General features: G+C 43.6%; 1 protein-coding gene across 2 annotated transcripts in view; it reads left to right on the top strand.

Annotated features, from left to right (window-relative positions):
- Nucleotides 1–24,046, top strand: part of CRHR2 (corticotropin releasing hormone receptor 2) — a 250,887-nt gene that overhangs the window by 51,497 nt on the left and 175,344 nt on the right. Inside the window, exons 1-2 of one of the 2 annotated variants that reach the window (XM_074946385.1) lie at nucleotides 16,045–16,311; nucleotides 16,453–16,572. In XM_074946385.1, the coding sequence (XP_074802486.1) occupies nucleotides 16,194–16,311; nucleotides 16,453–16,572 (238 nt within the window). In that variant the 5' untranslated portion in view covers nucleotides 16,045–16,193. Of the gene's footprint in view, nucleotides 1–16,044; nucleotides 16,312–16,452; nucleotides 16,573–24,046 lie in introns of those variants that run through there. The other variant, XM_074946387.1, reaches the window with a different exon arrangement.

Here is a 24,046-nt window from a genome sequence, read left to right as displayed (position 1 = left end):
TACGATTCAACACTGAGCTGGAGTCCCTAGCCCAGGGTTTATTTGCTGTTTGCTGACACGTTGCTGTTTTTCCTGGTCTGCGCTGACAGCCAGAGCAGGTTTGGCTTTGTGTCTGCACTCAGAGAGAGTACTAGGAAAAGCACCATGTAGACCTGACCTCAGTCATAGATGAATGATCGGCTGGTTAGACCACAGCTTCCAAGATCCCAGTGTGTGGCTACCTGTCACCTGGCGGTGGTGATTCATACAGCTCTGTGCAGAGGCCAGAAGGGCACATTAAAAGAGGTGAAAGTAGTTCCATGCTTACTCCCCACTCTGCACTTACTCCCTGTTCACCCTCTCTCCCTCACTCCATGACGACCTCAGTCTGAGGGCACATCTGCACAGCAAGTGGAGGTCTGATTGTGACCACCTGTGCTACAATCACACCTTCACTTGCAGTGTAGACCTACCCTGGAGGTGCTGGGATCCAGCTTGGATCCTCTCTTGTGACATTCATTTCACTGGTATTAGACCAGCATAAATGTTGTGTTTATGTCATCTTGGGTCTTGCTCTTTGTGTGTTTCTCACATAATTGTTCACAATTATCCAAGGAAGCTACTGTTTGGAAGAACTGTGCGATTCAGTCGTGTAAGCTACAGACAGAGTGCTAAGAATGAGTTTACTTTTGCTCTGTGGTTGCTACCTGCTCTGTTCAAATATTCCACTGTTTCGGTGCCATTTGAGGATCGCAGCCGGTGAGTCATCACGAAGCAGTCTACATTAAGGCTTGCGAAGCTCCTATCAATACATTAGAGGGGTAGATTATATGGTACATTAACATTTATCTCACTCCGCTCAGGGGCAGAAACATCATCTGGAAACCTAGGTGCTGATCATCCAACCAACTTTGCCCTGAATGTAATAGTTATTAGCCTGCGTATAGGTTAGCTTACATAACATGACACAATATATACATTCTTTAGAGAGAAAAGGGCATATTTCACACTAATTGTGACCTATGTGATAAACATAAAGAGGGCCCAGTCACGTCATTGCAGATGGAAGAGTAACATGCATGTGGGGGATGCACTGTGACCTAATGGACAGACCACTGAATTGGGACTCTGGAGAACTGGGTTCCATTCCTGCCTGCTGCGTGACCTTGGGCCACTTGCTGCACCTTTATGCCTCAGTGTAGTTTTCCCATCTGTAAGAAATGGGCCTAATAACGCTCACCTCCTCTGTAAAGTGCTTTAAGATGTGCCGCTAAAAAGCACTGTATAACTGCAAAGCATTATTATGACGTTAGAAATTGGGGTGTAGCCTTTTGTCTTGTTGTAACAATGCTGTCTCTGGCAGAACACAACTGAGAGTACCAATACAGGACAAATTGCTTAAAGCGGGGCAGTTACAGTTCCTTTGCACACCAAGGCAAGGCAAACCAAAGCAACCAAAATAGAAAAGACTTCGGTTTTACCCCACCGGCTAACCATAAGTCACACAAGCAATTTCCTTAGACACTCCAGTTTCCCAGTATCACCACCAGTGCCACTTGTTATGGAGATGAATAGTTATGAAAACCAATATTCCAGTAAAAGAAAAAAGGTTCTCTCGATCCCAAAGGACCAAGCCCCAGACCCAGGTCAATATACAAATCAGATCTTACCCACAAATCACACTATTGCCAATCCTTTAGAATCTAAAATCTAAAGGTTTATTCATAAAAAGAAAGAAATATAGATGAGAGCTAGAACTGGTTAAATGGAATCAGTTACATACAGTAATGGCAAAGTTCTTGGTTAGGGCTTGTAGCAGCGATGGGTTAAACTGCAGGTTCAAATCAAGTCTCTGGAGTACATCCACAGCTGGGATGGGTCATTCAGATCCTTTGTTTAGAGCTTCAATTTGTAGCAAGATTTTTCCAGAAGTAAGAAGCAGGATTGAAGACAAAATGGAGGAGATGCAGCAGCCTTTTATATCCTCTGCCCTATGGATGATCACAGCAGCAAGATGGAGTCTGGAGTCACATGGGCAAGCCACATGTCCATGCATGACTCAGTTCTTTACAGGCCGATGTCATTGTTTATATGTTAGTTTGAACGTTCCCAGGAAAGCTCAGATTTTGGATTGGCGTCTCCCAAAGTTCATTGTCAGCTAACTATTTCTTGATTGGGCACTTACTGAGAATAGTCCCTTCTCATGAAGCTGACCAAATGCTTCACTGAGGCTACTTAGAATTAAAACACATTGAGATACAAGTACATAGCCAATATTCATAACTTCAACTACAAAAATGCTGAAGTTGTTTCTGTTTCTCAGGGTTCTTGATTGACTCCGTTTCCACTTTTTTATTGTTTGTTTACTGAAAACCAGGTCTTGGGTAAAGAAAACACTGACTGTAAAAAAGATTATGATAAAAATGTCAAGAAAAATTGGAATGGGAAATTTCACAAAGAGCAAAAAATGTAATAGTTGATTGTGGTCCATGGAAAGCTCTTTTAGAAAAGAGGCTATTTTTAGATCAAAAAATCTTATGCATATAGTGGGTTTTTTTTTTGGTCATCTCTACCTGTGTGTAAGTGAATTCAGCCCGAGCATTACAGGACATTAATCTGTTCACTTCCTAGTCAACAAGGCTGCTTATGTTTTCTCCTATCTTTTTGTCGATGGCAAAGATTTGCAGAGAATAGGATCCACAGAAACAAGCACGGTTTAGAGGCAATAAAAACACTTCTGAAAAAGCAATATCTTTTGCCATTGGAATGCAGCTGGTTGCTCAAAAATACAAATCCCCTCTTATCCTCGGGTGTCTCCTATAAGGAGGTTAATGTTTGCATAGGGGGAAAAGTTAGACTGAGCAAAAAGGGTCAAATCTTCTCACACCATAGAAGAAGATGGCATACATGATGAAATCCTGGCTCCAGTGGTTTCAATGGGAGTTTTGCCAGGGATTTCAATGGGGCCAAAATTTTATTCCTGAACTGCCAGGAGTGCAGCTAAAGCATTGTAGATACATCAAGGAAGAACATACCTGCTGGCCTGCAGAATGTACAAGGAGTAGGTTGTGAGATCTCTGGGGCAGGGACTGTGTACAGCACCTGGCACAATGAGGCTCTGGTCCCTGACTCGGGCACGGTCACAATACAAACAATAAATATTATTTACTCCTGTCACTGACTTCAATTTAATGCCAATAGCTTAAGCAGCTCAGCAGCTGAAATTTAAGGCTAGCACCATCTCATTGCATTGATGTACTATATCAGTTACATAATAATACTAAGATAATTTATGTAAATTCCCAGTCAAGGTCTGGAACAATACATTTTTAATTCCCCTCTTCTCAAGCACATTCCTCTGTCACCTGGCAAGCTAATATCCCCATGTGATTTTTTTTAAATAAACTAATTAACATGTAATTAGCACTGCCCTGAGTGCACCCGAGCCCAGCCATTGCTCATCTGCTATTCAGCAGTGGAAGTAGATGTCACAGAACACACACACCCAGTTTGGTGTTTTTTTTCCTGTCACCGATGCAAGGATATCCCGGGGGAGAGCTCTCCTGCTCAGGACTGTCTCTTCAGAGCTATCCTCTCACATTCAGTGGAAAGAAAACGTCATCGGCTAAACCTGACCCAGGGGGCACCTAAATCGTGCTCTGATTGGAGTCAGCGGGAAGTGACTCAGCTGAACTCAGTGGCATTACTCCACTGTAACAGCCGAATTGGGGCCCCTCTCCAGTTACGAAAAAGAACAGGAGTCCTTGTGGCACCTTAGAGACTAACAAATTTATTAGAGCATAAGCTTTCATGGGCTACAGCCCACTTTGTCGGATGCATAGAATGGATCCAGTTACAGATTCACAGCAAATGGTGCTGTACCCAGAGCAATGGTTGGGTCCTTCTTGAACTTCCTGAGTTTGTAAGGGCTGGGAGCACTGTGGATTTTCTTAGCCCCTGAAGGAAACTTTCTTATGCTATCTCCTCCTGATTACGCAGGAGTAGCATTAATGAGAGAAAGATGGAACCCAACCCATTAGCGCTTAACCGGAAACAAAAGGATCAGACCGAGGTGGGACCTTGGGTGAGGGAATACAGTGGAAAATAAGAAAGCAAGGGTCTGGAAAGACACTTAGCTAAAAAACCGTGATGACTAGAATGATACAGTGATTTGTGACTGAGAGGCTGGTGCATTTTGTGGGTAAGGGGGGCTATTCCGCATTCCTGACTCCATAACCCAGCTATATCTGGCAAGTAACAATCTCGTGCTTAAGGAGAAACTTGCTGTTCAATGAAAAATTTTCCCCTTCTTGTTGCACTGTTTTGGCTGCAGAAACAGAAAGTGCAGTAAAATCTCCATTGCACGTATCTAGATCTAAAAAGGAGCTAGGAAACGCCGACTTTGAATGTTGTAGTCTTTATTATGCAGGGAACAATTTATTCTAGTCATTTCCAATATGTTTCTTTTGCATTAATGAAGAATTATGGGAGCCCTGCAGTGGCCAACATAGCAAACATAAGTTTCCATAGAGGCGAGCCAAATGACTGTGTAGTCTAGTGGGAAAAGTATGTACTTAATATTTAAAAAGTAGCCACTGCAAATGCTAGTAAGAGTGACTTTGCCTTTAATCCAGGAGAAGTCAAACTGTATCTATATCGCTGGATAAGTATTATTATATGTATTTTTTCATCTTTTGTAGGGATGGATTATTTATATGAAGGAGTGGAAAAAAACTTGGTGCATTAAACCAGAGTGGGTTATAGTTAAGACTTTTGTACGTGGAATATAAGTGATGCGAGCTTGCTGCTTGTTCAGTAATTCTGAGTTTACAGACTTTAATAGCTTCAGATAAATCCACTCAGAAACAGTAGTTAATTCTTCTTTAAATAGACTATGGAAAAGAGTAAAATTGTGACTACTAAAATTGCCATACTTTAGGGCAAACGGGTGCCGCACATAAACAGTGCTGTAAATGATGATCTGGATAACTTTATTAGCCATCGGAAGGGAAGAAATGCTGAAAAATGGAGTTTTCAGGGCATCAATCCACCTATTGAGTCATCTGCTCATGGCAATTTCAAGTTAGCGGAGTCATGAAGGCTTCCCTGGTTGCAGGTACATTTGTAAAACATTCTGAAAATGTTAATAAAGATGCTGTCAGTCTGAAGAATCTCTAAGAACAGCAGCAGTCTTCTAGCAATAAAATTACAAGTCTTATGTTTGTAGTTCAGAGTGAGAACAGATTGAATGGTGAAACATTCAAATCACACTACCACACATTTAAGGAAAACTGATTTTTTAAAAAATATTCATTGGAGCGAGGCAAAGAGCTTATCAAATGCAAATATAGCCCATTCATCATAATAAAAGCCAGCATGAGATAATCAGTCAAATGTATTGAAAGGGGACAGAGTCATTGGGAGCTTTGCTGGCCGATGACCCCAGAGGCCCAGAAGACCCGTGGATGGCATTTTTGGAAAACAGGGTAGGAAGTAGCCCCCAGGAATTAGATATTGGTCCGGTTGTAGAACCGGGGCAAAGTCAACATGTTTCGGATGGATCCCTGCTGACATAGTGGTGAATGAAGTCATCACTGACAGGGCCCTGGGCTGGGACCTGGTGGAGTAGAGAGGGCCTGGGTCCCCCTACCCTAGCTGCCACCCACCACTGGGTGGTAGCCCACTTCCCCCCTGGCCACTAGGCCACGCAGCTCTGCATAGGAGGGCAGCTATATTGATTCTGGCCACTGGGCCATGCAGCCCTGCATGGGGCGGGGGACTGTGTTATCAACTCTGGCCATTAGGCCAAACTGCCCTGAGGCTAAGGGTGGTTATTTGGACTTTGCCCTGGGGCTATAATGCCCCCTTCTCCCTGAACAAAGGGTGATGAGGTATACCTGCCCTGTGACAATCCAGTCTCTTTAATGTAGAATGTTACATCATTTTTCTCCCAGTTGTCCTGCCTTTGAATCCTCAGGTCTGATCCTCAGCTTGCTTAGATCACCTTAGTGCTGTTGAAGCCAATTGATCTATGCTGATTGACAGCACCTGTGGTTCTGGCCCTTCATGTCTAAGCACTAGACAGAAAGCTAGCACTGAAGTCATTCCTAATGTGTCTTGAGTTACAGAAACTAAATCGGAGACACATTAAATGACAAAAGTTATGTGTTAATTAAATTGACACGGTCAACTTACATTTGGCCAAACTACACATTTTGGAATAACAAGCTTCTTTAAAGCTTATTGCAAGATCAAATCTAAAAAATCAAATAGCCAACGAAAGTCATCATTTTCAAGTAAATATGCATGCATTTTCAACCCACACACTGCAGCACTAAGGTCCCAATTCAGCAGTACATATCCGTTCACCAACGCTCTGAATCGCTTACTTAACCTTGAAGTCACTGGAAGAAATGAAGTACATGCCTAAAGTTAAGCAGGTATCTATAAGTTCTTTGCTCAGCTGGCATCTAAGATTTACCTGAAAGTGAAACTGACTCTAAATAAAAGGGAAAGGGACTTATTGGTTTTGATTGTCCAGCCTGAGAAATGCAAACTGTAAACAAAAGATATAAATTGTGATAAGTGGATTTCTTTATTATTTTCACTTTTAATAATTTAAGGTGGTACTAGAAACATAAGTAAAACAATGTTCGTTTACAACATAAGATTTTTAAGCTGTGCCCTTTAGGTAATTAAAGATTTATAGTGTGTTTTCTCTGATATGCGGTCTATGGAAAGCAAATGAGATCATACCAGCTAGTTCATTCAGAATCTGCTGAGCGCCTCTGTATATCTGTGTATGCTTGAGTGAGCATGTGTGTGCATGTTTGAGGAAACATCATCATAACAATTAGTAGTAGACAACATTCAGAGAGATAAGCAGGATCTCTTGGCTTTCAATGCAATTCATCCCCACTCTGGATACCGTTAAACCATCTCGATAAAAGATAAAATTTAACTTTGGCTCATAATGATATTTTAGAGTGGCCTGTTATTTGTCGTTGCTGCTGCTTTGGAAGACACTAGATGGCATCAGTGCTTGATTTGGTGCAAACGCTTGTTGTTTTTATCATGACTCTTGCCATATTTAATGTTTTTCTTAAATCCCCAGCTGATGGAGTCAAGGGATCTCATGAGACTGACTGCGTTCATTTTTGGAAAAAAAGCAAACATCTAGCCCTTACGGTTACTGAGAAGCTTGCAAACAGGACCCAAGTGTGCCCTAAATGCACAGAGAGCAAAGAAAATCTAGCATCTTTTTATCTTAAAATTTTTTTTTGAGGCCTGACGTGATTTTTGAATGCTTGGGATTAGCAGTACTGCAAATGGCCTGGAATTTTGAAACCCTGGTGTTCCCTGTAAAGGCTTTATCACCCTTCTGCTAATTCTCAGGTTCAGATTCTCTCTCCTCTGAGAGAACATCCTCCTGAGGTGAGCAGCAAAACTAAATTCTCCAAATTCTTCCATCATTGGGAGGAACTGGCCAAGGCACTGGTTCAGTGTGGATCCAGAATGAGCTAGGCCAGCTGGTGAATGGCCTCATCTCATCAGCTGGTGAATGGCCTCATCTCATCAGCTGGTGAATGGTCGCATCGGGGTTGAATCCTTGGTTGGTTTCTAATATGTACACACAGCCATAATCTCCAACTCCAGTTCTGTAGGTAGAATGTTGGCAGGTGGCAGGCCTGTGTGATGATCAGACTTCTGCTTATAGCCTGTTACCTCAGAGTCCTTTGTAGACTGACATACACATGATACGAGAGTCACTTTATCGTCCAGTGAACTGCAGCACTATAACAGAGTAGGGCAGGGAATGGAGAATACAGTGCTTTCTATCAAGTTGAAAACTCTTGGGGCCGGGGGGAAGGAATTAAGACACAGAGAATGGGATCAGCTAAATTGGAATTTGGACACCGGTATTCACACCTCTAGCTTTACAAAAAGTGTCATCACATCTTTAATAACAACTGGTCCTGACCTCTTGTATCCTGGATGGCACCTGTAAGACCCTTCCCCAGCAGATCTGATGATGGCAGTGTAATGCCCCAGCACAGCTGTAAGGGCCTTCTAGGTTAGTACTGGCAGAGGGAAAGTGGCACCTACTGACTTACCAGCTAGTGCTACTTCCTTGAGCTCTGAGGTGTTCCTTTAAAAGTTCCCAGCGTTAGTGAGCTCTGGCAGGAAGACACCATAAAATGTTATGTATGCAAAGTACACCTTTAATGAATCCAGCTTCCCTCAAGCCTGATGTGATTGTACATGGTCCTATTAGTTTTCCTTCCCGATTGTGGAGGAGATGAACTTGAGAACTACTCGCACATTTCCAGAAGTTGGCACGATTGCTGATATTTTCTTTCTGTTTAATTTCCAGGAGTTTCCTGTGCTAACTGCCACAGAGTTCTCATAATAAGCAGCTGGTTATCAGCAGAGAAATAGATCTGACTGTTCTCTGGCATTCTCCTTTTATGTGTTGTTTTTTTAACATTCAATTATATGAAACTTACGAAGCAAAATCACTAAGCACATAATGATATGTTGCTGGTATCTTAACATTCCTAGCTCAATGGGGCCTTTTCAACTTAATGGTCAATCTGTTTAGTTTAAATAGCTGCATTACACGACAGGTTCAAGGTTGGTACATCTTTAGTTTTCAGCTCACATGGAACTCACTGTAAGATGGCTTTGTCAGACAGGGGGTTGGAAGATGATTTGGGTCAGTGGATAGGATATTGGACTGGGACTTGGGACACCTAAGATCTCTTCCTAGCTCTGCCACTGAATTGCTGGGTGATATATGGGCAAGTCTCTCTGTCTGTTTTCCCCTCCTGTTTTCCCCTCTCTCTATTTAGATAGTCTCTGCCCCAAAAAATTTACAATATCTCACTACATGTTTATACAGTGCCCTATGGAATAGGGCCCCAGTTTTGGTTGGGTCTTTTAGGCATTGCTATCATACAAATCATGATACCATAATAGGGAAGTGCTATGTTACAGTGAAGCTGAAGTATGGTATAATAATAATTTGCAATTTATAAGGTCTATACATGTCAACTAAACAAACCTCATCATACCCCGTGTGAGGCTGTTAAATCTGAGGAGCTCCATTTCATAGATGAGGAAACTGTAGCACAGCCAGATTCAGGGTTTGTTTACACATCAGAAATTGTCCAGTGCTGACCATGGCTGCAGCTGAACAAAGGCTGAACACATAAGAACGGCCATACTGGCTCAGACCAAAGGTCCATCCAGCCCTGTATCCTGTCTTCCGACAGTGGCCAGTGCCAGGTGCCCCAGAGGGAATGAACAGAACAGGTGATCACCAAGTGATCCATCCCCTGTCGCCCATTCCCAGCTTCTGGCAAACAGAGGCTAGGGACACCATCCTGCCCTATTAGCCATTGATGGACCTGTCCTCCATGAACTTATCTAGTTCTTTTTTGAACCCTGATTGTTATTGCAAGTAGACAAAGGCTAAATAAGGACAGCACTGTTTCAGGGCCACCAGATAAAACCTGCTATGAACTGTGGGTGCAAGCGAACTGACCCATCAGAGGAGTGAAGTTCTGGAACAGCCTTCCAAGGGAAGCAGTGGGGGCAAAAGACCTATCTGGCTTCAAGATTAAACTCAATAAGTTTATGGAGGCGATGGTATGGTGGGATAACATGATTTTGGCAATTAATTGATCTTTAACTATTCATGGTAAATAGGCCCGATGAGATGTTAGATGGGGTGGGATCTGAGTTTCTACAGAGAATTCTTTCCTGGGTATCTGGCTGGTGAATCTTGCCCACCTGCTCAGGGTTCAGCTGATCGCCATATTTGGGGTCGGGAAGGAATTTTCCTCCAGGGCAGACTGGAAGAGTCCCTGGGGGGTTTTCACCTTCCTCTGTAGCCTTGGGCATGGGTCACTTGCTGGAGGAGTCTCTGCACCTTGAAGTCTTTAAACCATGATTTGAGGACTTCAATAGCTCAGACATAGGTGAGAGGTTTATTGCAGGAGTGGGAGGGTGAGATTCTGTGGCCTGCGTTGTGCAGGAGGTCAGACTAGATGATCGTAATGGTCCCTTCTGACCTTAATAACTGAGTCTATGAGACCCAAAGTCATGCAGGCAAACCCAGAACACAACTCCTTGTCCTTACACACTACCACTCCGCTCTTTGCTTAGCCACCAGCTAGTGTCCGTTTTAATTCTGCCTGTTGGCTAATGCATGGCTTGCTCTAAATAGTCTGCCTATTGAGCTGTTAATATTATGTTAGAAATGGGGATTTTTCTTAAAAAAGAGAATTTTAGTGCTTGTGTAGTGTTCAGATTTTAGTGCAATGAGACCAAAAGCCACTAGACAAAGAACAGCCTGGGTAGTAGCAGGGCAAGGTTCCCCCAAATGCTCTGCCAATGTGTCCCAGCCCAGTTGTGGAACACCCACCTATAATGCAGTCTATGAACCTCTTTAGGCAATTAGAGGTCAGACTGGTCTTTTCTGGCTTTTAGATTTATGAATGAGGAGTTGAGCTGGTTGGGATAATAGGTTTTGGGAAGCATTGTGCACCCTATTACTTCTGAGTTTGTAACCAGGGAGTGGCCTGGTTTTTGTCCACACGCAGTATTGCTATTTCTTAGTAATCATAGCAGCTAACAGTGCCTTGCCCTTTGCTACAGGATTGTCAGCCTGATCATGATGTGTGTAGTCAGGATGCCCTAACTGCCTGTGTAACCAGTGGACTGCAGGATTCTTGTGCCTTCCTCTGAAGCATCTGCTGGAGGCAAAATACTAGACTAAAATGGACCATGCATCTGATCCAGCCTGGCAATTCCTATGTTCCTACGATTTTGTTAGCTCCTTTTTTCCTCCCAGGTTTCTGAGCGCTAAGGCGTTCTGGAGTACCTTGCCTCACGTCCTGCTGGGTGCGCCGGTGTCCTCAGTGCCCCAGAAGGGGACAGAATGCCACATGAGATAGCTGGCCAGATTGCATTGATACAGACAAGTTGTAGGGTAGGTGTAGACAACAGAAACGCAGTTGACACCGTTTCCTTGTGCAACAAGCTGCAGTGTGCACACAGTTCCTCTGTGCGTGTTACAATTGGTGTTGTGCAGCTCGGTGACAAAGCCATATTTGCACTTAAACTGTACACAGAGCAAGACAGTCTGATCCTGAGCTTTTTATCCAACAACACTCCAGTGTGCTAAAAAAAAAAAAAAAAAAAAAAAAAGTGGAACTTACAAAGCGCTTGACAATCATCGGGGCTCATTTACTTGCTCTGGGACCACCCATCCGCTGCTTCTTTGTGTCTGTACATTGTTTACATTTTAACCTTTTGTGCTAGATCCACAACTGGTGTAAATAAGTGTACTTCCACTACCTGACCCCTTGTTTTTGTATTTGCCTGTGAAGCACCTACCTTGCTGTTGGCCCGGTATGAATAAAATAATAATTCTGTTGAAATGAGGGTCACTGTGGTCTCTTCCTGTGTTCGGTGATTCAAATCACCTTTTTAAAAAAATCTTGACAGCTCACAAATGTGCTTAGGCTGCCTTTTTTTTTTTTTAAGTGTGTTCTAATCCTCTTGCAATGCCTCATCATTTTCCTCATGCCTCATGATTCACTTGTACAGCTTTTATAGCTGTAGAGAATGACAACTGCATTAATGTTCTGGATGAAATATATCAGCATGTAGTTTGGAGCCATATATTATTTATGCTGTTAGGATCTTTTTACACTTGCAGTAAATATTTCCAACTTCAATGAAGTTGCAGATTCATCACTGTAAATCTGCATATTGGTTTTTTGGTGTCTTGCTCGCTACAGTCATATTTCATTTCTACTAATAAGGAAATTGTCTTCTGTTTAAAAATGACCCTATCAGCTGAAACAGAGCTCTGTATTTATCTACATTTAATATCATCTGTCTAGAACAAAACTCGCAAATCTGGAACCTATGTAGCTTCTGTGAATGAATGTAAGGACCAGAGTCTGATAAAATGAGTAGCACTTTAATTGTTTATTTCCAAGGGCATACTCTTGGAGTATGGTGCTGTTCAGTGTGAGTAAGAGTATCAAAATGTGGCCCTAAGTTAGCATCATCGGGAATGCTTCTCTTCTAGATGTGTGGGTATATGACTTTTCAAGGTTCATTGATGATGCCCATCGCTGTGCTATCTGAGTGTATTGCATGGTGCCATCTGAGCATGCCCCATTTGCCTTCAAGTCTAGGAGTTTTGTCTTCTAGCACTTTGTATCATTGTTGGCTTGTCTGAAGACAAAGCTTAGGGGCAAGTCTTTCACCAGCTAGCATCAGGTTGCCCTTGAGTTTGAGCTCAGAGCAATAGGACCAGTCCTGAAATCCTCACTGTGATGCAACCACCACATTTATTGGGTCTAGAGGGAAGTAATAGTTTTTTATTAAGGGTCTGATCCTGCAATCCTTACTCAGGTGAGGAGTAGTGCTGACATCAGGATCAGGCCCTGTGAGCTCTAAAGGACATCAACAACAAATGCTGAGGGAAACTTTAAAAGCCACAAAGGAGAAGTTGGGGATCTAGGTTCCCATGGTGCCTTTAAAAATCTCCCTTGTTACATTTAAAGGAATCCAAGTATTTAAATGTACGAAGGAGAACAATCAAGCAACAATAGGTAAAAGATCCAAATATACCTGCAATTCAGTCTCACGTTGCACTTCCAAAATCAACCTTGAACAGCTGCCCATCAACTATCTAACAGGGATATGATTATACTGGTTTGGAAAATCCATTGAGAACACGTGAAAATATAGTACATATTTAATTTACTAAAGAAGGATAACATGCTCGTCTGTTTTGATGACTGGTGTACATGCTGGTCTGTAGCCTATGCTGTATGTGGAAGGTCAATCCGTTCACTTACATTGGGAAGGGGAATAGGGAAGGTACAATCATATGTGCAGTCTATATAGGAGGTTAGATGGGGTGAATTGGGCTTTACTTAATAGCGAGGTAGGGTAGGGAAGGAGTGCTAAATAGTAGGATGGCAAAGGAGTTGTTTCCTGACTGTATATAGAAAATAATGTACGAGATTTGTGGTTTCTCGGCCAGGGTGGGTAGTTGGAGAGAGCGGAGTCTTTGAAGACAAGAGGTTGGCATGTCTGTCTAATAATGGGTGCATGAATTGAAGGCTGCTCAGAGTTTATAGACTATAGGAGGTCAGGGGTGGGGTGGGGAGGGGAGGTTCCACAATATTGTAGTTCATATTCCAGTCCTATGTCTTGTGTTCCTACTATGGAAATGCATGTAGTGATGAGAGCAGGTAAAAAGGTTTCTGGTCTATAGGCTGTTGCTGGGCTGTGGTGTGGGGGTGGAATTAGAATTTTTGGGGGATATGCACTATGAAATTCTACATGTGTACCTCCTATTCAGGAAGCTGTGAACTGTGATGAGTGTATTTTCCTAAACCGTTATATACACACAGAGCATCAACCTTAAGTATACAAAGTATTTTCTGGCTGTGGTCTGATAACCAGTACAAACTTGCATTGGCTGATTGGCAATTCTGAGGGCAGGATGCTGTCCCCTTGCAACTAGTGAGATCTGAATAACCTTTTGAGGGCATCAGGTGCACCACAGAAGGGTGCTGTATCAGCAGCTTCTCTTGCTCCCTTTAAATTGGTGCAGATATTTAAATAACTCGGTTGATGCCAGCATTTGATTATATTTTTGTACATTCTTTTATAGCAACATCCTGGTGCTGAGGGAGTCAGAATGAAATGATCAAGATTAGATAGATCTAGAAGAGGCAAACATATGTCCTGTCTTATATGGGGATGGTATCCGAGAGCAGTTTTTTAGATAAGAAACCAATTTAGCGCTTATTTCAGATTTCCGAATGATAATGCTAACGTGCTTTCAGAAGCATCAGTGTTACCCTTTTTCACCGATATTTACTTGCGGTTAATTAATTCACTGTTTCTTTTCCTGCTTCTTTATTACTTCTTTTATTTGTAGTCAGTAGTGCCTAGAGATCCCAACTAGGTTCTGGAGTTTGCAATCTAAACAGACAAGACAGGTGGGCAGGGAAACAGAGGCACCGTTACAGTGAATTGCCCAAGGACACACAGCAGGTCTGTGGCAGAAGCACAAAAGGAATCCACGTCTCATAAATCCCAGATTTAGCAATCTAGCAATGCTGTATCTCCTAGACTACACTGCCGCAAACAAATAGAAGCTTTCCTCTCACAAACTAAAAGCATACACACACACACACACACACACTCCTCTGAGGGTGCATGGCCTAAAAAACACTAATTACAGATCAGTGATGTTCAGCTTGAGGGTTAAATAGTGCAGAGCCTCAGTTAAGTGTTCTCACTTACAACATTCTTCAGTCTGCCTTCAGATCACTTTTGAGGACCCAGGAGTACTGCAGCCTGCAAGTTGGGAGTATGCAGATGGAAAAGATTTTTTTCTTTCTTTGGAAAATGTCAATTTGCAGAAACCTTTTGCGGGAAAGGTCTGGTTTTGATTAAACTCTTGTTGGAAATGTTTCGCAGTTCGAGGATATGAAAGAGATTCGTCCCAGAAGAATAGCCAACAAGCTGGTGGTTAGGGCATTCCCCTGGGATGTGGGATACCCAGCTTCAGCTCATTGCTCTGCCAGATTTGGAGCAGGGATTTAAACCCAAGTCACCTACATCCCACGTGAGTGCCCTAACCACCAGGCTACTGACTATTCTGGGGCTGGTAACCATTCCCTGGGTTTCACAAAAAAATTCCAAAGAGCTTGGCTTTTGCTGGATGTGGAATGGGAAGTAGTGTGAAATCTACAAGTTTTGTAGACTGGGAAAGCCATCTGCTGCCCAGTTCAACTTAGGAGTGTCCACTAAGGTTTTGTCTTGAAAGCTCTTTTGAAGCATACAAATGCATGGATGATGGTCATATTCCTCCTGCACTTGGCTGCTTCGCTCGTGCATGGAGTTGAAGCAGTCAAGGTGGGGAAGCAGAACATAGCAGAGCGAGGAAGGAATACTGTGTCTGGTGCCCACAATTAAAGAAGGATGTTGATACATTGCAGAGAGTTCAGAGAAGAGCCACAAGACTGATTAAAGGATTAGAAAACGTGCCTTATAGTGACTGACTCAAAGAGCATAATCTCTTTAGTTTAACCAACAGCAGGTGAAGGGGTGACTTCATCAGTCTATAATTACCTACATGGAGAACAAATATTTAAATAATGTGCTCGTCAGTCTAGCAGAGACAGGTTTAACACAATCCAATGGCTGGATCCACGCTAGGCAAATTCAGACGGGAAATAAGGTGTGGATTTTTAACAATGAGGCTATTTAACCATTGGAACAATGTACCATGAATTGTAGTGGATTCTCCGTCGCTGACCATTTTAAAATCAAGATGGGATGTTTTTCACCAAATCTGCTCTAGGAATTATTTTGGGGCAGTTCTCCGGCCTGTGTTGTACAGGAGGTCAGACTAGATGGTCACAGTGGTCCCTTCTGGCCTGTGGATCTATGCATCCCCTTTGCTTCATAGAATATCAGGGTTGGAAGGGACCTCAGGAGGTCATCTAGTCCAACCCCCTGCTCCAGTACCTCCCGTCCTCACGGCTCTCCTCCAAAGTCCCCCTCCTCTACCCACACCCCCAATTCTTGTCACTTTTCCAAAGGGGCCAGACCTTGAGTAGATATCTCTCCCCGACCCATCCCCATGCTTCTGTCTATACCATCCATCACCCATCCACACAGGAAAGGCAGAAATTGCTTCACTTGCAGATGGACGAGAGGTTAATTTCACTGTCACTTTCCTTTGAGATTTCATTGCTGATTTAATGCACATTAAATGTTCTTGCTAAGGGGTAATCATCAAGCCAGTAACAGCTGATGATAAACCTGGGTGCGTGGAGAGAAGGGGGGGGGGAGAAGCAGAATAGCGAGGCTGACAATGCCAGCAGGAACTGGAAAGCTGCCAAGCGAGGGGGGCTAGCTGAGAGAGGTCTGTCCTTTACTCCGCACTTGCTGGGATTCTATTGGTTACCGAGTTGCTGTTTAAAGCAGAAGCGCTTGGAGGATTTAGCTGCAGAGCCAGACACCGGATTGCAGCCCACCCTTCTGTGCAAGGCGCACACAGGAGCTTGCAGAGTGTTCAGATTTTGATTTCTCTTGAAAGAGAAAAGAAAGGGAGGGAAAGATTGAAAAAGGAGCTCAGATCCCACAGCCCTAGGGGGCGAATCATGGATGCGACCATATTTCAGATCATCATTGACGAATTTGATGCCAACTGCAGCCTCCTAGATGCTTTGCAGGATACTTTTTTCAAGAGTTCCCGTGTTCCCTTCTTTGGCTTTGATGGTAGGATGTGTTAGCCTATAACAGGGCTTGGAAAAGCCTGGGGTTAAGCTTCTTAGAGTCACACTTTGCTTTGTGATGTGAAGGGGTTGCTTCGGGGCTTTCTCAATCGCTTCTCTTTCGTTTCTCTTTTTTAATGTGAAGGTCCATATTGCAATGCCACCACCGATCAGATAGGGACCTGCTGGCCCCGGACCACTGCTGGGGAACTGGTGGAGAGACCGTGCCCGGAGTTTTTCAACGGGATCAAATACAACACCACCCGTAAGTACAAACTCCCCTCTTCTCTGTCTGCAGCTTGTGCTGAGAAAAGCGCTCTTATGAAGGCCCTGAATGTGTCCTCATAAAAAGCAGTTTAAGTGTTTGGCTGGGAATTGACACATCCTGCACATTCTGAGTGATGCATACAAATTCCTGTCTTGAGTGATACCGATTTTAACATAAACTTGGCCTTTTAAACACTTGCATATGTTTCTTCAGGCAGATGTGGAGACAAAAACACTCCATGTCTTTTAAGGAGACAAGGACATTTAAACATGCCCACTGAATTTCTTAGGTATTTAAAAGTGTGATCCTGGTTTGTGCACATTTCAATTAAAGTAATTATCTCTCTGGCTTGCTCGGTCCCCAGTCTTAATTAATAAATTGGTGATGTGCTTTGGAACAACCAGCCCTCTGGAGGGAACAGTGTGTGTCTGAACAGGGATTAGAGTGGACTGGAACGCCCTGAAGTCCTGTTCTGACAGCATAGGCTGAGGTGCCGAATCTACTTAACTTCACGGGCAGTTTGCTTATTAGTCAGGAACGGATGCAGTGCTTTAAGGCCGATTGCATCAGGAACTCAGGTGAGCCTTTCCTAGGATGTCATTAGACAGATCAAATTTACCAGCACGGTAAAGTGCAGTGTTATGTGTATTGTACAAATTGTTTGCAGCTGGCTATAAATATTTTCATAACTAAACAATAGTGAGTCATCGGCACATGTCTGACAGGGGGTTTGTTTTCAGGGTGTAGATTCAGGCATTCATTTCCTCTCATTCTGGTCAATATTGATCAATCCGTTTAGGAGCTTTTGGATGATTAAGTGCCCTGAATGCTAGCTCCATGTATGTGGGGTACTTTGGTTAGCATCCTTTTTCAGAACATTGTTAAGGTGTCTTTCTGCATCCCTGGAAGTTTCACTGTGCCCTTGTCCTTGTGGGGAATTAATTCATGTTAATAAGGCTTTAGTATTTTCTTAGGGTCCAAATTCACTTGGATCTGTCAGTAAATCTGAAGAGGGAGGGTCTCAGGGAAACCTTGGGTCTCTCTTAGAGCTTGATTTTAAACTTGTTGGAAGTGGATTCCCCCCCTCCCTTTTATGGGTTAATGGCCAGATTTGCAAAAGGGAGCAGCATCCAGCATCTCCCATTTGAGAACTCCTGAAAATCCATGCAGGATCCTCATTTTGCAACCCTTCCTTTGGCAAGCCACCCAGTGAAGTCAGCAGTAGGTTCACCTGGGTAAGGGCTGTAGGATTAACCTTCTGCAAGCTGTGCTCTTTGTGGTGAAATGTGCTGTGCCCTTCCAGGGGCCAGATCCTGCCATCCTTCCCGAGATTGAATACTCTTTTACTTCACAAGCAAGTACCATGACATCAATGGAACTATTCAAGGAGCCAGGCACAATTCAGCAAGAGTAGGGGTATTAGGAATCTGGCCCTAAAAGCTGCCAGTGTGCCTTCCGTGTAAGTGTACATAAAAGAAGAACAGGGAATATTAAGCTTCCGTTTTCCCTGTGTGTATAGGAACCTGGTTTCATTGATTTCTGAGTTTTTATACTTCCCAAAGGGCTTGATGGAAACAGCATGCTATGGTTATTAACTAGTTGCATCCTTAAAGACAACCGGGAGAGATGTTAAATGGAGTTCCTGTGCCCCGAACAAAAAGACCTAAAAATTGTTTATTTTCCATGTGGATGCTCTTCATAACTTGTGTTTTCAATATTTGTTAATTTAATTGGAAGGTCAGTCTTTTCTGAATAATGTCCCTGGGTGGTGATTATTTACCTTGCGTTCACAGTAAACTTTCTCCAAATACCCTGCTCTAAGATCTATGGCACAGTTATTACTGCCCCGCATTTGCTACATACTGTTGCCAAGATAACATGCTCACAAATATTCAGAGACTGCATGGGAAAAATCTAGTTGCAATAGTCATGTGAAATGGATCATGATTTTTCCCCTTTCAAACTTGTGTCTAAATTGGAAACATTTATACGTGTGTATAGTATTGTTGGGGTATGTTTGCACCACTTTTCAATAATGCCTACAGATTTTAGGCTTCAGCATCAGTGACAGCTTGTAGCAGATGTCTAGAGAAATTAGACTCTTCCGTGTATTTAGCTATGCACCCAATCCTTCAACTCCTTGCTCACATGAACAAAGACAGTTTGCAGGATGAGGTCTAGGTTCAAGACAGCTTGTAAAGTCAAATGCTTAATAACCAGCTTGCAGACTTTCCTAAATATATTTCAGCAGGAAACTGTTAATTGTTAACCAGTCTGCTACAGTTAAGATTTTAATGCAGAGATGCAATTACTTCTGTAGTTTGAAAGAGATGTCAATGAAAACAGTCAGGGCATGTCTGATATTCCTGGAGACTCCTCCGCTTCCCACACTTGGGCTACTTCTACTTGAGATGTCTCACTTAAATAGTTTATTAAATTTACTAGGACGCCCTTTACTTCCAGACTGGGTTCTGCTGCAGATTGTGTACATTATGCAAATAGTAAAATAAACACAGTCAACTGAATATAACAGTAACTCAGTCTCACGAATGAGGGCAGATAACCCGACCATAGAGTGAAGGATTGATTTGGAGATCTCTTGTGTCAATGCAAGTTATTTCTACCCTAAAACGCTTAGTTCAATTCTTTTCCGCTTGTGGCACAGCACTATGATCGATTTTAAATAGAACCAGGAGGTACAGATAAGAAATAGTTTGATGTTATTCCCCAGTAAGTGCTGGTGCTGTTCTCTTATCTGGTTCCTTGGACTATAGACAAAAATGCTCATACTGCAAAATTCACTACGTCAAATGTTTGTCTTAGCTGTTATCCTGTTGACATGAAGAAGGAAGATACTTGGTTATTGGTTTGAGGGCAGTTACCCTTTAGGAACCATTACATATTTGTGTGTTGCATATTTAATCTCTGTAAAGTCTTGGGAATCAAATGATGAAGTAGTGGATCTTGGTCTTCTAAACACAGTGGGCGAGATCCTCAGCTGGCTTAAATCAGTGAAGCACCGCTGACTTCAGTGGAGTTTGACTTAACACCAGCTCAGCATCCGATCCTCTGAGCCAAATTGGTCTTAATGCAGTTACCCCAGAGGTGAATTTAACCCCCTAGTTGCCACCAAAAGAAAGATCATGCAGGAAACATTGGGAACTCCAATATATAATCCATATTCCTGAACCCTAATGCCTCAACTCCAGCTGTGCCTATTACAGAAACCCATGCACTCAGGCAGGCAGATGCAGTAACAATGGAAACCCTCAAATGATCCAGCAGAATTGATCCAAAAGGCACTACAGACAAGATGATGAAAACTACCAAGTGTCAGTATACAGACATTTCCATTCAGCTACGATACAGAGAGAGCAGCTTGTGATTGTAACTAAAATCTTCTCCTGTAAGCTACCCTGTAATTTTTTTTTCTGAGAGCTATCAAGTGGCATTGCTAACTTTCAGATGGGATAATAAAGCAGCAGGTCCAGGTTTGCTCTCATTATCCTGTGCGCTCCATTATGGTGGCAAATTCTTTCTTCCCCTACGTATTTCATGAAGCAAAGACATGTTAACAAACAGTTCTACTCATCCTTGAGTCTGACTCACCAATAAGTACAAATAAGAGTGAATTCTGTGGTCAGGGTTCTGGAAATTCCATTGCTAATTTGCTTTTCATATACTGAGCTGCCAGCAAATTTACAAAGAAATAAAACCTCCCCTCCCCACCGAAATTAAAATAAAAACCCTACCGATTTATATACGTGTGTGTGTATGTATATATATATTCAATGGCAAAAAAGCTATGTTAATGTGGAGTTAAGCTAGCTTGACGACATGTCATCCCCTTGCAGGATACTAAGGGAGTACTGTCAGTAGCAAGCTGGGATATGAGTTGGATTTATCATCAACATAAATGCCAAGTAAAGTGACTGTGGTCGGTGCTAGGTGTAGCTATACTGAATGGTGGAGGCAGTAGTTAGCTCTGGTCGGTAGAGGGTGTGTAGGAGATGTGTGGATTAGTGTGAGGTGTGTGACAGAGCTGTGATTGTGATAGGAGATGTACGTTTTCCACCCTCAACTGTGTGGTGGGGGGGAAAGGGAAGCAATGCTGTTTGCTTTCAGAACGCAGCATGCCTCATTTCTATGGAGAATCGGGCAGGTTCTGTCAGTAGAGGGGCATAGGACTTCTATTTGAATGGATGCTATCAGCAGTGAGGTGGAACATGGCAGGATCTGAATACCTTAATGATGGTGACATGAAGGCGTAAGTCTGAGATGGTATCCTGTGAAGAAGCATGAGGGGGCTGTAAGAGGTTGTGAAGTGGTTCTTAAATTGTCCGTCTATTGTATTATTTCTAAGGATGTGGCTAATGGTGAGCGTACACCTTGTCTGTCCTTTAACGTGGAATCCTGTAAGGGAGAGTGAATGGGCTGTAAATGGATGTGTGGGGGAAGGGGACATATGGGCGCATTGCTGAACAAGGACAGTTCAGCTTGTGTGGGTGACCTGGCCTGTACATCTCCTAGTTTTCAGACATTGAGTTTTGCTCAGCTCAGTTCCTGCAAGGAGACGACATGCCACCAAGCAACCTTAACTCTGAACTAATAGAGGTGGGGGTTGTCATTAAATTTCCTAGTTTTTTTTTTTAAACAGGAAAGGATGTGGTGTTGGTAAGAGTTGTTTAGGCAGTTGTAGGTATCTTGACCTGCAATTTGCATACTAAGCCAAATCAACCTGTAGTGAGTCATCCCTATGCCAGGGGTACTCCGTGCTCTCCCGCTAAGTTCTGCAACCATGTGATCCAGGAATAGCCTAGAATCCACAGCCAGCCTATTCCTTTTCCCGCAGCCGTCAAGGTGCCTGTGCTTGAAATCCAAACCTCTGCACCGGCTGTCTTTGGAAACACCACATTGATCCGTAGCCACTTGCTACACACTCCCCTCCCTCCCCAGAGCCAGGAAAATACAGATTTTCCTCAAACAACCCGTCCAAGACTTGTCTACCATCTGACCTCATTGCCTCACCCCTCCACAACTGCTCTCCCCGTGCTGCCCACCCCGCAAGTCCTCTGCCTTAGGCGCATCCCCATCCAATATAATAAAAGTTCTGGTTAGATCAGCTGCTGACTATTCTGCTGTGTTCAGGGTAAACCTCCCCATAACATAAAAACACATGCTATTAAAACAGACAATGTGTAGAAAGGAACATTGCACAGGTATACAAAGGTTCAGACTAGAAATAGCAGTGGGGTCAAGGCATCCACATATTCCCTCAAACTGCCTAGGTAACCAGAGAGTGGCTGCACAGAAACCCTCTTGTGCGCCTCTGCACATCCCTCCTCAGCACAGGAAGCTCTGAAAGGGAAACAGTGGCCCATTCATCTCAGTGGATATTCTCAGCTGAATGAGAACAACCCCATGGAGATGTATGCAACCTGAAATAACAGCTCTATCCATCTCAATGGGGGTTCCTATCCCTGTCCTGAGCGCTTTAGAGCCTATGACATGAAAAAGTATACCCATTCTCAACTCCCCATTTAGAAGGGCAAAACGTCCCAAGATCCTGATTCACATGGGGGGTGGATGGGCAGGGAGGAGGCCTCAGACCCTCCCAAAGGGGCAACTGCCCCCAAACCTGGCTCAAATGAGAGGAGCAAGGGGGGAGGTTTCCAACCCCTGTAGATGGACCTGGAGCCCCGGATCTTGGTATTCACATGGGGGCAGTGAAATGGGCTCACACATCCCCAGATGGGTATGGCCCACCTTATCCCAGATCACAGAAATGTAGAGCTGGAAGGGACCTCAAGGGATCATCTCTAGTCCATCGTCCAGGATGGAGGCAGGACCAAGTAAACCTAGACCATCCCTGACAGGTGTTTGTCCAACCTATTCTTAAAAATGTCCCATGACAGGGATTCCACAATCTATTCCAGAGCTTGACTATCCTGATAGTTCGAAAGTTTTTCCTAATATCTAACCTAAAATCTCTCTTGCTGCAGATAAAGCCCATCACTTCCTGTCCTACCTTCAGTGGACATGGAGAACAACTGAGCACCTTCCTCTTTATAAGAGTCCTTAACATATCTCAAGGCTGTTTTCAAGTCCCCCCCCCCCCCGGTCTTCTTTTCTCAACTAAACATGCCCATTTTAAAATCTTTCCTCCTAGGTCAGATTTTCTAAACCTTTGATCATTTTTGTTGCTCTCCTCTGGACTCTTTCCAGTTTGCCCACATCTTGCCTAACTGTGGTGCCCAGAATTGGACACAGTTCTCAAGCTGAGGCCTCACTAGTGCTGAGTAGAGCGGGACAGTTACCTCCTGTGTCTTACATATGACACTCCTGGTAATGCACCCCAGAAAGATATTTGCTTTTTTCACAGCTGCACACAAATTGAGTCAACAATGGGGAACTACTGTAACCCCCAGATCCTTTTCAGCAGTACTAACACCTAGCCCGTTATTCCCCATTGTGTAGCTGTGCATTTGATTTTTCCTTCCTAAGGGAAGTACGTTGCACTTGTCTTTATTGCATTTCATCTTGCTGATTTCAGACCAATTCTCCAGTTTGTCAAAGTCATTTTGAATTCTAACCCTGTCCTCCAAAGAGCTAGCAACCCCTTACCCCGCAGTTTGGTGTCATCTCAAAATTTTATAAGTATACTTTCCAGTCATTAATGGAAATATTGACTGCTACCGGACCCAGGACTGACCTCTGTGGGACCCCACTACACACACCCTCCCACTTTGAGAGTGAGCCATTGAAAACTACTCTTTGAGAACAGTCTTCCAACCAGTTGTGCACCCTTCTAGTAATTTCATCTAGACCACATTTCTCTAGTTTGCTTATGGGAAAGTCATGTGGGACTATGTCAAAATTCTTAGTAAAATCACAACCACATGAGAGGGGCAGGGAGGGGGGCCCAGAACCCCCTAGAGGAGCAAGAGGTCCCCAGAGCTGGGTGCACACACAAGGGAGAATGTGGGGCTGACAGATATCCCTGCCTCTATCCTTCCCTAGTCCCCCTGCCACTGTCCCACCCCTCCACTCCTTCTAACCCCCAAGGCTCCATCTCCTGAGCCTCCAACCTCTCTCTTCTTCTCTACCACTCTTCCCCCTTTTTATCTGCCTCCCTATAGCCCCCCTCCTCTCACTGCAGCCCAAACCTCTCTTTATCATATTCCCCTACCTCCTAATTACCCCTCCTTTCCCAGGAACCATTCACATGTCTTATTTTTTCCTCAAAGACATTGAGGAGATGCAGTGGGGTTGAGGGTGCAGGGTGGCTGGGTGCACTGGCAAAGCAAGGAGTGCAGGGTAGTTGGGATGCACTGGCAAAGCTCTGGGTTGCATCAAGACATCTGTTTAAAGGTCCATCTTTCTAAAGGTACGTCTACACTAGAAGTGGCTTGTAGAGTACAGACACTGCACGGCTAGCTAGCACGGTGTAGCACGGCGAGACTCACCGGCA

This window comes from Natator depressus, chromosome 2 (assembly GCF_965152275.1).
Source record: "Natator depressus isolate rNatDep1 chromosome 2, rNatDep2.hap1, whole genome shotgun sequence".
Classification (NCBI taxonomy): Eukaryota; Metazoa; Chordata; order Testudines; family Cheloniidae; genus Natator; species Natator depressus.
The sequence above is the reverse complement of the archived record's forward strand: the minus strand, read 5'-3'. Positions and strand labels throughout refer to the sequence as shown.